General features: G+C 36.5%; 1 protein-coding gene across 1 annotated transcript in view; it reads left to right on the top strand.

Annotated features, from left to right (window-relative positions):
• TTC8 (tetratricopeptide repeat domain 8) overlaps nucleotides 1-12,579 on the top strand; it is a 53,635-nt gene that overhangs the window by 17,478 nt on the left and 23,578 nt on the right. The window contains exons 3-6 of the mRNA XM_080395112.1: nucleotides 4,319-4,439; nucleotides 8,871-8,934; nucleotides 9,088-9,247; nucleotides 10,148-10,237. Of these exons, the coding sequence (XP_080251238.1) occupies nucleotides 4,319-4,439; nucleotides 8,871-8,934; nucleotides 9,088-9,247; nucleotides 10,148-10,237 (435 nt within the window). The remainder of the gene's footprint in view (nucleotides 1-4,318; nucleotides 4,440-8,870; nucleotides 8,935-9,087; nucleotides 9,248-10,147; nucleotides 10,238-12,579) is intronic.

Below are 12,579 nucleotides of genomic sequence, written 5' to 3' on the forward strand. Positions count from 1 at the left end.
TATACTGAATAATACTTGTTTTGTTCTTAATGGCATAAAATTGTTTTTCATCATTGGTAAGGCAGTACATTTGATAAGGGGTATTTAAATAAGCAACTTTTATATTTGATCCCTCATATATTTCCTATAGGTTTATTCAGCAGTTCAGTAGCTTAATGCCTTGTAAAAGCTAAATTGAATCTGTCTTGAACTGAATGACCTTCATCTGCTGATGAGATTAGGAAAAAGCCAATGTGTATTTCACAGACAGAACAATGTTTATGCTCTTTTGGCTCACTTTCATATGTCATCTAATGCAGTGTAGTGGTGGGCTGTTACCCATGCCCTTCTGGCTCCTACAGCTCATTCTCATGGCCTACCTTGTGTCGAGTCTGGTAGGCTTCATGCTGCATGATGTTGCTTTGTGTAAGTGATGGAAGACTGAAATTAATTGATTAGTTTTCACTCTTTACTCATTAGCACCAAATACTGCACTCGGAAAAATAGTAATGTGCAGGTGGTGGCATCTTTCGGTTCCAGCCCACAGTCAGAAGAGATTGAATGCAATGTGAAATTGCATCTTTAAATACTCCTAAATAACATATTTTACAAGTCTCCAATTATATTCCAATGAAGTCATGCAAGTTGTTTGCAGACAAAATGGTTTCAGTGAAATACTGTCAGGTATCTTCTTGACTTTAAAGGTTACGCTTCACAAGGTAGTTGTTGCATTCTGGGGTTTTCATTGTGTACGGAATAAAATTTCTGATAATGGAAAGGATTATTGGAGAATGAAACCTCTTAGAAATGTGCATTACCAGATTCAGAAAATACATTTAGATTTAGATTTTAAGTTTATCTTTTTAAATTTGTTTTTTGGACTTTGCAGGAATAAGAGGAAGATACTCAATTCAGTGACAAACCAGTTCTCAGGAGCTACGTGATAAACACTGTCACTTTTCTTTCTGGAGTTTAGACTTCTTAAGAAATACTGTATCGTATTTCTGTACTTGTGGTACTTATGATATCACTTCCCTCTTTAATTACTATTAGTTATTATAAAGTTCTGTTCTGATTATGAGTGAAGCAAGCTAAATCTTTTATTATGTTGTGAATGTGTGCTGTCTGAAATGAGCTGTCTCTTTCTTGCTACTGTTTAAGTGCCTATTTCATAAAAGTGCAAGTCTTCTTCATAAACACTAGACATGTTGCTTGTCACAAAACAAATTACTGATCCTGCAAAGACAGAGCAGATAATATAAATGGAATCTGAGGCAACAGTTTGAGTGGACAAACTTGTGCTAATTCAAAGTGTAAATAATATTGTCATGTGATTATTCAGAACTGCGTGCATTTCTTTTTATGGCATTTTATGATTACAAGTGAGCCTTCCCCTCACTATTGACAGCGTGGTTCTTCCAGTTTTATGCTGCTCATTGATTTTATTTGAAGTTTTTCAGCTGAAGTTCTGCATTAGTTTCAGATTAAACCCTTACAGGTTTTCACTGAGTGAAAAATCTGTGCATCGTACTACAGTAAATTACTAAAACTGTGTACTTTCTTATGAACAGAATTGTTAAATTTTTTTCTGGATAACTAAAACCTGCAATGCAGAGAGTGGACTTCATACAAGCATAAAGTATCTATACGAACTACCAGGACTACTGGTACAAATTCTTTATAGAAATTCAGCAGAAGTTGAAATTACTGAGCTGTTAAGAAAATTCTTGCAAGAGTTTTACATCTCATGTGATAGAAGACACTTTTACTTTATGAACAAGAAAAAATATTAAAATTTGTTGGGGACAGTTTTAACAGAGAAATGTACATCTCTCAGGTTTTCTTTTAAAAGTAACACAATAGCCATATGCCACAATTTTGACAAAGTCCTATGGGACATTTTAGGAGTAAATAGCAATTTTGTTATGAATGAAAAGGGTATCAGGAATTTAATTTAATTCTTTCGGTGAAAAAAGCTTTTTCCTACATCTCCCTTTGTGTTTATGTGTCAATATAGATTTCTAATTCCTTTTCCCACACCTTGATTTTTTGAATATTCAGCATAACTGTGCATGCACAGAAATGATTCTTTTGTTTCATATGGATCTTGTAACTAGTAGTTAGGAATTTTGAATTGTAGTCTTGTCTCCCATGGTAAAAGTCATCTTTCTATAGCTTAAGTAGTGAATTTGACATTTTTCTCCCTTGCTGTTTTGATCAGAAGTCCTGTAACAAACACTGCTGCAGGCAATAGTATAATCTACAGACTGATGTTTAATTAAGGAACAATATGCAGTATTTTAATTTTTTGTTGGTTGTGAATCCTCAGACTAGGAACTTAAGACTGGAAAAGCAGCCTAAGTAATCTATTTTTTTATGACAGTTATTTGTCCGATAATGACAACGAGATGTTGCTTTTAAAAACACCTTGTCTCATGTTTGTTATTGGAAAAATCACAATAATACACTTATGTTACAAACTGGGCCCAGTTTTAGCAATTAGTATAGAGAAGTTGCTATTTTCGTTTCCTAGGAAAAGTTCATTACTTTGGAGAATTCTAATTACAGATGGGTTTTGAGGATGACTTTACATGAACTGTATTGATATGAAATTATGGTGTGCTTTTGTGTGTTTGGGCAGCTTTTCTTATCTCCACTAGGAAATTAGCCTGTGTTTGGCTATACCGAGGGCTCTAATTTCAGCATGTTCCTGATATGGACATGGTGATGTTGACTTCAGACATACATGTTATTGAAAAAAAGCAGAGTACTGTCAAGGTGTTAAGAATTCAACAAACTAAATACTTCTATAGACTAATGAAAAAACAGTTAAGTGTTGAACATCTAACTGCAAATCTCAATACTAATTAAAGGTTATCACCCTACTACATAAGACAAAACTAAAAGATAATAAAGCAGATCTGGATTATGTCTGTCTGGCCTAGATTCAAATCATCCTGCCCTGTACCTTTCTCCTTATACTTGAACAAAGGTTTCTGATTGTGGTTGAACTGTCTGGCTAAATCTCTCCTTCTGCTTGGAAGAAAGCACTTTTTAAAAGGAGACTTAAATGTTTCAACATTTTTAGATACGCTTTCTTTTTGGTAGACAGTTATGAAGTTGAATAAAAATATGAGGGAAGTGTAGTGGAAGGGATGGTCTGAGACATGATGAACGAGAAGTGTCCCATTAAATGATTACTTAAATTATAAATAAGCCTGAGGTCAAGATCTTCTCCTACCTCTTATTTAAAGAACAAATGTTTCCATCTGTTTGACCTTCAGTTCTATTAAGGTAATATCAGTCTCGTTTCTATTTTGAAATGTCTCCTTAGCAAATAGTAAACATACTTTTCCACCAGACTGCCGTAGTCCATGTCAGAAAAGAAAAAAATCTAATTGTTTTGGGAGTGATTTTTACTCTGGAAAATTTATGATGATATGTTCAATATCTGTCAGAAGATCAGGCATTGGTCTTGTGGCTCCCCTTATTGTGCCAGCTCTGTGAGTAAATTACAAGCATATTGAGTTATCAGAGTGGTTGGATCTGCACTTGTGCTTGTTGGTACTTCTGTGTGTCTGCCCCTGGTTTTCTTTTCCCCATTGATTTGGGGAATCTACAATCTACACAAAACTTGTCACATAGGCTAGAATTATGCTTGCCTTTCCACACGGCTCACATAATCCTTCAAGACATTTAATCTAGTAGTTTGTCAGTTCAGTTCACTAACAAATACTTCAGTAATCTCACAGTCTGAGATGCTTAATTTATAGGTTTACACATTTTTTACAGCTGATGCTTTGAACAAAGGAATTTTAGATTACCTGTACCTATGCCTGTCACTTGTAAATAGTAACTTACCCACAAAAACTGTATCTTTAACTGCTGGTTAAAAGATTTTCCTTCTTTCTCTACACGTGCCTGAGAAGGGCATTATTTGCAGCACAGTGGTTTTCCTCTCCCATCCCAACTTAAATAAAGTGTCTGTCAGTGGTGGGTTTTGAATGGCACTGCTAGCTGCGGGTTTCTTCAAAAGTACAAGATCTCAAGAGGATTGCCTGTGACCTAAATTAGGCATAACTTTTCATGAGGCATGAAATTCTGTCCTCCAAACTCAGTGACTGTAGCTGTTCCACTCCAAAAGAGTTGTCTAAAGTTTTATTCCCCTTTCCACTTCCGTCAGGCAACTGATGGATATACCCAGCTGTTTTAAGTCAGTACCTTCTTCAAGCCTATTAAAAATGTGACAGGAATAATAATTAAAAAAGGCAAAATTGCTGATTAGATTATTTGCTTGGTGTCTTGAAGATATTTTTCTTTTCACTTTATCCTTATTCAGGCTGCCTGGAGCCTGAAAACACGAGCTTTGACAGAAATGGTGTACGTGGATGAAATCGATATGGATGAAGAGGGAATCGCAGAGGTGATACTAGATGAAAATGCCATTGCTCAAGTCGCACGTAAGAATGACGTTCACTTAAATACATTGAAGCAACAAGAGTGCTTTTGGTCAGGATTGTCATCTAGCATAAAGTAGTACATACTGAGGTGACCTTACATGGCTTCTAGCTACAAGAAAAGATTTAGTTTGTTTTATGGTTGCATGGCAATGGTGAGATAATGAGCTTGGCGTAGTCCTCAGGCCTGTCAGGCAAACAGTGTTTTGTCAGCTTTTCCTCTACATCTCTGTACTCACTAGCTGTTTTCTATCAGTGCATTGATTTCTTTTACTCTTTTCTGGCTTCTTTAGGCACTGTGGGAAACTACAGAAAAAGATACACCCTTGATGTACTGTGAATCTCATCCATATGCCTGTACTGTAGGCAACAGTCTGGCCAAACTTGCCATCACCTTTTTGTATCATTTCCCACAAACATTTTCTGAACTGTTTTTCTCTATTCTGCTTTTCTCTACTTTTTCCTTTCTTCGTTCCCAGGGCAGTTCTTCCGCCCTGTCATTGTTTCTTTTATGCAGCTCTTTTAACCTTTGTCAGGTCCCTACTAAGTGGGCAGTAATTAGTCTTCCACTACATTTTGGCATTATTTCTATTTTTCTCTGTTTCGTACAGTCCACATGGGAATTTTTATGCATCTTATACATCTCTCAACCGCCTACCATGTCAAGGAGTTCAAGGAAAGAATTGGATGCAGACCAGAACTAATATTTGAAGCATTAAAAGCTTTTCTTATCTGGATAGAAGTAGGAAATTGCATATTTCTCTGATTAAATTTTTAAAAATTGTCATTACATGCTTGGTCACATATAAACAGTCAAGCAGTACTCAAGTTGTGTTTATGCAATTTAATAATCTAATTACATGTATCTGTCTTAAAACAGCATAATCATATAATTTAGACTTTTACTTGATTATATGCCCCCTGTGGTAGAGACCATTTGCCAAGAAGAATTATTTGATGAATATTATTGAGATATAAGGCATTCTAGAAAAATACGTTCATACTATATTTAAACTGAAAAAGGTGACTTTCTGGATAATGTGTCACAGATTTCAAAGCCAAAGAAAACCATTATTATAATATAGCCTGCACTCCTGAATCACTGAGATAAGACTTTGCTATTGGTGCTTCAAATCCACTAGATGTGCCTGAGCTTGGATATAATTTTTCAGAAAGTATAAGAACTTCCCAGAGAGAAAGAACCCCCTGCAGTCTTTAGTAAATTATTAAATTTGCTGGCTTTTATCAGTGTATGCCATATCTTTAGTAGGAATTATCAGCTATAGCTCCAGCTGTTGCTTCTTTGTGCACATTTTATGCCTGATATGAAGTCTCTATTTTCAAAGGTATATTTCCAAAGTAAGTAGTTAAAACTGTCATTAAGTCATCCAGTGATCTTTCCTTTGATAAGCTAAACAATCTTCCATTTTGAGGTATATCTTTTTAATTTTTGAGTTGTCTTTACACTCTCTTCTTAACCCTTTCCAATTAATTGCATGCTTTTTCAGTTGCAGTGATCAAACCAGACAACAGTCTACTGACACATAGAAAATACATTTTTCTTCTACAGCTTGATTTTACTTTACACCTGAAGTGTTTTTTGTTACACTTATATAAAAGGTAAGCACAGATCTCACTAGGGAGAGTGCAAAGAGCACAGATCCAGTCTTTGCAGTGGTGCCCAGTGACAGGACCAAAGGCAGTGGGCACAAACTGAAACACAGGAGGCTCTGTCTGAACATCAGGAAACACTGTCTCTTACTGTGAGGATCACCGAGCACTGGTACAGGTTGCCCAGGGATGTTGTGGAGTCTCCCTTCTTAGAAATACTCATAAACAATCTAGACAGGGCCCTGGGAAGCTGGCTTTAGGTGGCCTGGCTTGAGCCTGGTTGGACCAGATGACCTGCAGACGTCCCTTCCAACCTCAACCATTCTGTGATTCTGTGATCACTTCCACTTTTACATATGATTTAATAATAATAATAATGGGTCCTTGCTGACTGTGAGCTTTTTCTTTTGCTGTTAAAAGTGTGTTAGCCAGTTGATCTTGACTCAGGGTCTTTCACTGTGGCAAATCTTCCAGGCTATCCTCCCCCACTATAATTACAGCTTACAAATTTAGAAGTGTGTGGTCATACCTCCCATATTACGACTGGTATTGCCTGTACTTTCCTTACTAAGCAGTTCAAATCCTTTTGCATCGGTTGCATCTCCATTTCAGTTTTGTGTCTGTGCATATCTTATTTTCCAGATTAAACCATCTTAATGATTTTGCTCTCAGTCTTGCATTATTAAGTAATTACTAAATTGTATAGGGTCCACTGGAAACCACTGCTTTTCTGTGGTTCCTTTTCACACATATATAAGGAAATCTATCTTCTGCCAGTTTTTAAATTTTATAATTCTGCTGTGTTAATTCTTCATCAGTCTTGTTTATTAATAAAAATGTTCTATAGCATTGTTTTACAGGAAATTCCCAGTACGTTACCTTTGGACTCCTAACACCATCAATTTTATCAGCTAATGCTGTAACCTTGTTTAAAAGTGTTATCTTGACAACATATTTTTTCAGAAACTTATACTGATAGGCGTTATGGATAATCACAGCTATTTCATTAACTAGGGAGTTAAGGGAGTCATCTGCAGTCTGCTGAAATTACGCTCGTAAATTCTGTTGCTGTTAGCGGCCATGTGCACTTCTGTGGCCTCTTGATGCCTGTTCACGGCTAGTTCAGTTGGGATTCTTAAAGTAAGAACTGAGTTGCCTGGGGTGGGATCAAGGGAACTGAACGCTGTAAACATTCTGCCAGTATACCAAAAGCACAAAACAATTGTAGTTACTAAAAGAACAGGTCTGGAAAATGGATTTTAATGCCCTACCTTTTTTATATTATTGTAACTGTTTAAAAAAAGGCTCATAAAGTGGAAGACCAGTTCATTGTCTGCTAGCTTGTAAAGTTGAAAGGCACTTTCTCCATTTCTCAGAAGAGCGCCCTAGTTATCATGTAAGAAATTCTGCTGGGTGGACTGTCCACCCTTTCGCTTATGGAGTCGATAAATCAAGATCCACAGGAATATAAAGAGCGGGTAAGCAACAGAGATCCTAAGTGCGACCAGCCAGAAGAGAGAGAATGCTGAGTTTTGGTGGTTATTTTAGCATCACTTACATGTTTAGTTGGTTTTACCAAGGACATCGCAACTAATACCTGTTTTGTATTATTTAACTTCAAATACAGCTGTAGCCAGGTGGCTACTATAATTAAAGAGTCAGAGGTGCTTGGTGTTAGCATGGATTAAAAGCTAGAAGTTATTTAGATTGAGTTAGAATTTACCAATTTGAGCAAGGCTACTAAATTTGCTTGAACAGTGGACTGGTAATATCGCAAAGATAATTGCAGCTTGAGGGTGGGAGAGAGAAAAGACTGAAAAAGGGCAAGCTTGGGGTTTATCTTGGGGGGGGGGGGGAAAGAAGGAAGGAAACTCTGCCTATCAGTTCAACTTCAGTTCTTGGAAGCATTTGGAATAAAACTACTTCATAAGTATCTGGAAAGTTAGTAAATGAGTAACGGTGATTTGTCAAAAACTGGCTATGTGAACTTAAGTCTCATTTCTTTCTGTACGTGGTAACAAGCAGTGAACAGACTAGAAGGTATAAATGTCATATCTTGCTTTTAACCAAGTTTTTAAAGCAGTCTGTCAGACACTCAGGAAGTTAGAAAAACTGACTATAATCAAATGTCAGTGAAGGCGATGGAATGTGTACATGCAGGAGCTAGTAATTCTTACTGATCCACTGTCAAAACAAATATGTGGAAAGAGGGACCCTTCATCTGTTCCCCTAAGCACAAGCCAATTCCGTATTTTCATTGGTGACCTTTGGATATGGATGAGTTTGAACTTTATGGTGCGCTGAATTGTAGGTGGGGTCCTACATGGGTCTAATGACATGAGAGATCATTACCCATCTGCCTTATAGCTGAAAGTGTGGGCTTACTTTACTTAGCTGCTATTTTAGTCCCAGGTAGAAAACTGCCATTCCAAATCAGCATGATCTCATTGTTCAGTAACCTTTCTTACTTCGGTGCTGCCTGTTGCTGCTAAGATGTTCTTGAGAATTGTGGGCTAACCCCAGTAGGCAGCTAAGCCCCACTTAGTAAGCCGTTCACTCGCTCACTCCAAGTGGGGTGGGGGAGAGAATGGGGAGGGTAAAAGGGAGAAACCCAAGTTCATTGTGGCAGGTTTCTTGCAATAGTCTGACAATTCATCAGTAGTACAGTACAGTATTTTTTTTCGTTTTCTTTGTCTAGTGCTATGTCCCCTCAGTTTGAGCAAAGAAATTTCGAGTTCATTGTAAAACACAATCATTTTTTAAAGTCCCCTGGACAAGAGTGTAGTATCTCAATGTGAAGTGAGAAATGCTCTTATTTTATAGGGCCAGGAACATCTTTGAAACTCCCTGGAACTAGCCAAGGTGGAGGCCCCAGCCCAGCTGTTAGGTATGAGATTGTTTATTTTTTTAAAATGTGACTAGTTACAAATAAGAAAATCCTAAATTTAACTTCTGAAAATGAAGTGCTTCACATATAAGTGTTTAAATTCTCTATTGATAAATACCACTCAAGTAAGGATAATGTGCTTAACATCTTCAGGCCAGTAACTCAATCAGGAAGACCTATTACAGGATTTGTGAGACCCAGCACGCAAAGTGGACGGCCAAGTACTATGGAACAAGCTATAAAAACACCTCGAACAGCTCTCACAGCTCGTCCAATTACTAGTGCTTCTGGGAGATACGCCAGGCTAGGAACAGTAAGTTGTTTGACTCCGTTCTCAAAACTATGGCTTTCTTGGTTATAGTATCTGATACAGTGTCATCGTAGTTGACCTAAAAGCTGCATCTAAGCTCAAGTTCAGAGTTGAGCGGTTTTAATTTTTTATTTAAACTGTTTTCAAATTAAGAGTCTTAAAATACTATTTCTTGTTAGTTTGCTAGTCTGTTTATATAAAAAAAATGTACATAAATTCACAAGTTTACAAAAAATCACATAAATTCCAAAGTCACAAGTTCTGTGAGGCTTGTTTTTATTCACTGAAGGACATGAAAAGAATATGACATGATTTCACTATAACTATGTTGAAACCTTCTCCGAGTGTTTCAGTTTACTGAAAATAGTTACTAATGTCTCAGTGTCTGTCACTTCAGAAGATAAAGAAAATAAACTACATGATTTTTTTCTCATTCTATTGGTAAGATCAATAAACTGCAACTGGCACAAATATGTAATACAGATTAACATCACATTAATGACAAAATGTGATATCTTCTCACTATTGCAGGTATGAACTGATCTTATTAAATCTTTCTTGAAGATTTTTTTGTTGTGTATCCTAACTCCCTTCAGTCCATCCACCAGTTAGTCCAAAATACATGCTTAAGCACATTACGGAAGTAGTGGAGAGAAGGAAGAAAAAGGCAGTTCCAGAAAGTAATTCATGCAACCTCTTTCAGGGACTGTATGGGAGAAGGACAAATTCCTGGCTTTCAGAAAAGATGAAATTCAGTAAGAAGAGTCTGTACTGCACAGTAGAGCAATGCTTCTACAAGTGCTTTCTTTGGGTATTTTTGTTTTGTGTGCTACTAATATTTTGAAAATTTTCAGAAGAAGTGTAGGGGATCTTCCCACTTTAAAACTTCTTTCTCCCCTTCAGGCTTCAATGCTAACAAATCCAGATGGCCCTTTCATAAATCTGTCTCGACTGAATTTATCAAAATATGCTCAAAAACCCAAACTGGCAAAGGTATGTAACTATTTTGCTTAATGTTGTGATGTCTTTTACTTATTTTCTGCTATGATTCTAATGTAATGGTATGTGGGATTGGGCATACAAACAATGATGAACTGTGTTATAGACGTGAAATTCAGAAAAAGTAGTGCGTTACTTATATTTTGGTGGTGATTACAAGACTTGAAATTGAAAATATGTCTGAAGAGGTTACGTTGAAAGTATAACTTGGGAAAAACACTTGTATAGAATAAAATACTCCATTGGTAAATAACTTTGAACTATGCATAGGAATGATGAAGGACGGCTAAAAAAAAAAAGTAAGGAAGCAAAAAAACACCAGAACTCACTTTAGTGTCTGGAGATGCAGTTCTGTGTACAAATAGATGGCAGTTCTGACCTAAAAGTGTTCAAATGGTTTTGATTTTTCTCTTTGTTTTTATGGCATGAGTTAATACTTTTTACATTAAAAAAATCATCTTTTTGTTCAGAATTCTGCTTAATTGTTAGTTAAGATCTTACGATTGACAGACATTGAAACTAAGACTTAGCTGCCAATAGCACAAATTTATCAAGGTTATCTGCCCAGCTTACGGGTTTTAGCTCTGAGTGGAAGGGACCTAAAGGTTGTGTAATGTTTTATCACTCTGTGGCTTTTCAGCTGAATCTTTCCCCAACACAACCAGTTAGTTGTATAGATGAAGGTGTTCTTTGTTCACAAAAAACAACTGTTGGTCTAAGACCAACAACCCATTTTTGCACAAGGTATCAAACAACCATCAAACACACTCTCAGGAGCTACATTTGACTAGCAACCTAGAGCTGAAAGAACCCATATGTATTCAGTCTATTTTGAGAAACGTAGTGATGGACACCATTAGAAGACTAGCAATACATAATAATCTGCTGGTGGAAATTAGCTCTTCCAGTCCAAAACTTCCATTAATAAATTTTCCTAATGATTAACAAATTCCTTTGCTTTTAAAACCTGATCTAGACTGATATAGGGCATTGCTTTTCAATGTGGTTTTCAAAGGTAATAAATTTTGTGAGATTGCACTGGTTCTTCACCACTCCTTATACCTCTGTCCCTTAGCCACTTAACCAAACCAGGCAGAAGAATCAATATCAAATATAGTAAGTTCTAGTCTGGCGAGATAATGAAAGACTTCCAAACTATCGTCTGAGGGCAGTTATAAGTCAGTTCTTTATCAGCTTTGAAAAAACTGCAGACCTTTTGTCGAATATGTTCTTGCCAGCAGTCAGCCAGCACACATGTTATTCTAAATCCATCATAGTCTGTATACATATAGGAAGAATGTAAGAAACCTGGGAAGGATTAAGAAACACAAGACACATCCATAAGAAACTAGACTTAGTTCTTCTGCTTGAAGACAGCTAGGTTTTAATCATTTGGTAACTCTATATACTATTTAAGTAGGTAGGTTAGCTTTCATACCAAATGTTTAGTTCTCAGCAACAGCTCTCAGAAATGAGAAACATAAATATTTTTAACAATTTTAATTAGCATTTTCTGGAACAATGGGGTAGTTCTGTCTTCCTTCAGTTTTGTATGAAAAGTGTCTTAAGCCAGAAAATGTAGAGCAGCAGACACAGAAACATCCATAGGCAGCAAGTGTACTTGTCAGTATTATGAAGCTAATACGTTATGACATTAACACTTCACGCAGAATGTAAGATCTAAATTTAAATTTGGAGCTACATGGATTTATAGTTTTTTTAAACAAGACAACATTAAGGCTAAAGACAACATTAAAGCAGGAGGTGAGACTGCAAACTGCACTCTGTGTAAGAGTTATTGATTAAAGCTTTAAAACTCTGAGCTGTCATCTCTCACAGGTCCAAAAAGACGGTAAATCTTGCAACTATTAAATTCACATAATTAGCCGTGTATTCATGGTGGTATATACTCCTCCTGCCTACTTCTTCTTTATGTGTTTGCAAAGTATATTTATCACATCTTTTTTTTAAGTTAGGTTATCTATCTTTTCATTGCATGACTAAGTTTTCTGATGTTTTGAAGTACACAGGAACGTTGCTTCTCTCTGACCTAGCATCAGCCATGTTAAGGACTGTCACCCGAAACCCCATAGTAGATATATGAAGTATCAGCTGTTGCCAGACAAAGCCTCTGGTAAATCTCAGTTAGCAACTGGTTTATGGCATGAAACAGGAAGTTTTCTCTTTTTTAGCTTGTGGATTTTTAATAGTTACTAAGATAAATCTAGGTATTTTTATCCAAATGAATGTTCAGTCATTTAAATCCTTTTGAAGGTCAGGGCCTGTAGATAACAGCAGTAAATTCCTTGTGCCAGACGGGCAAGAAAACATCTGTT

This window comes from Falco punctatus, assembly GCF_963210335.1.
Source record: "Falco punctatus genome assembly, chromosome: 7".
Lineage (NCBI taxonomy): Eukaryota > Metazoa > Chordata > Aves > Falconiformes > Falconidae > Falco > Falco punctatus.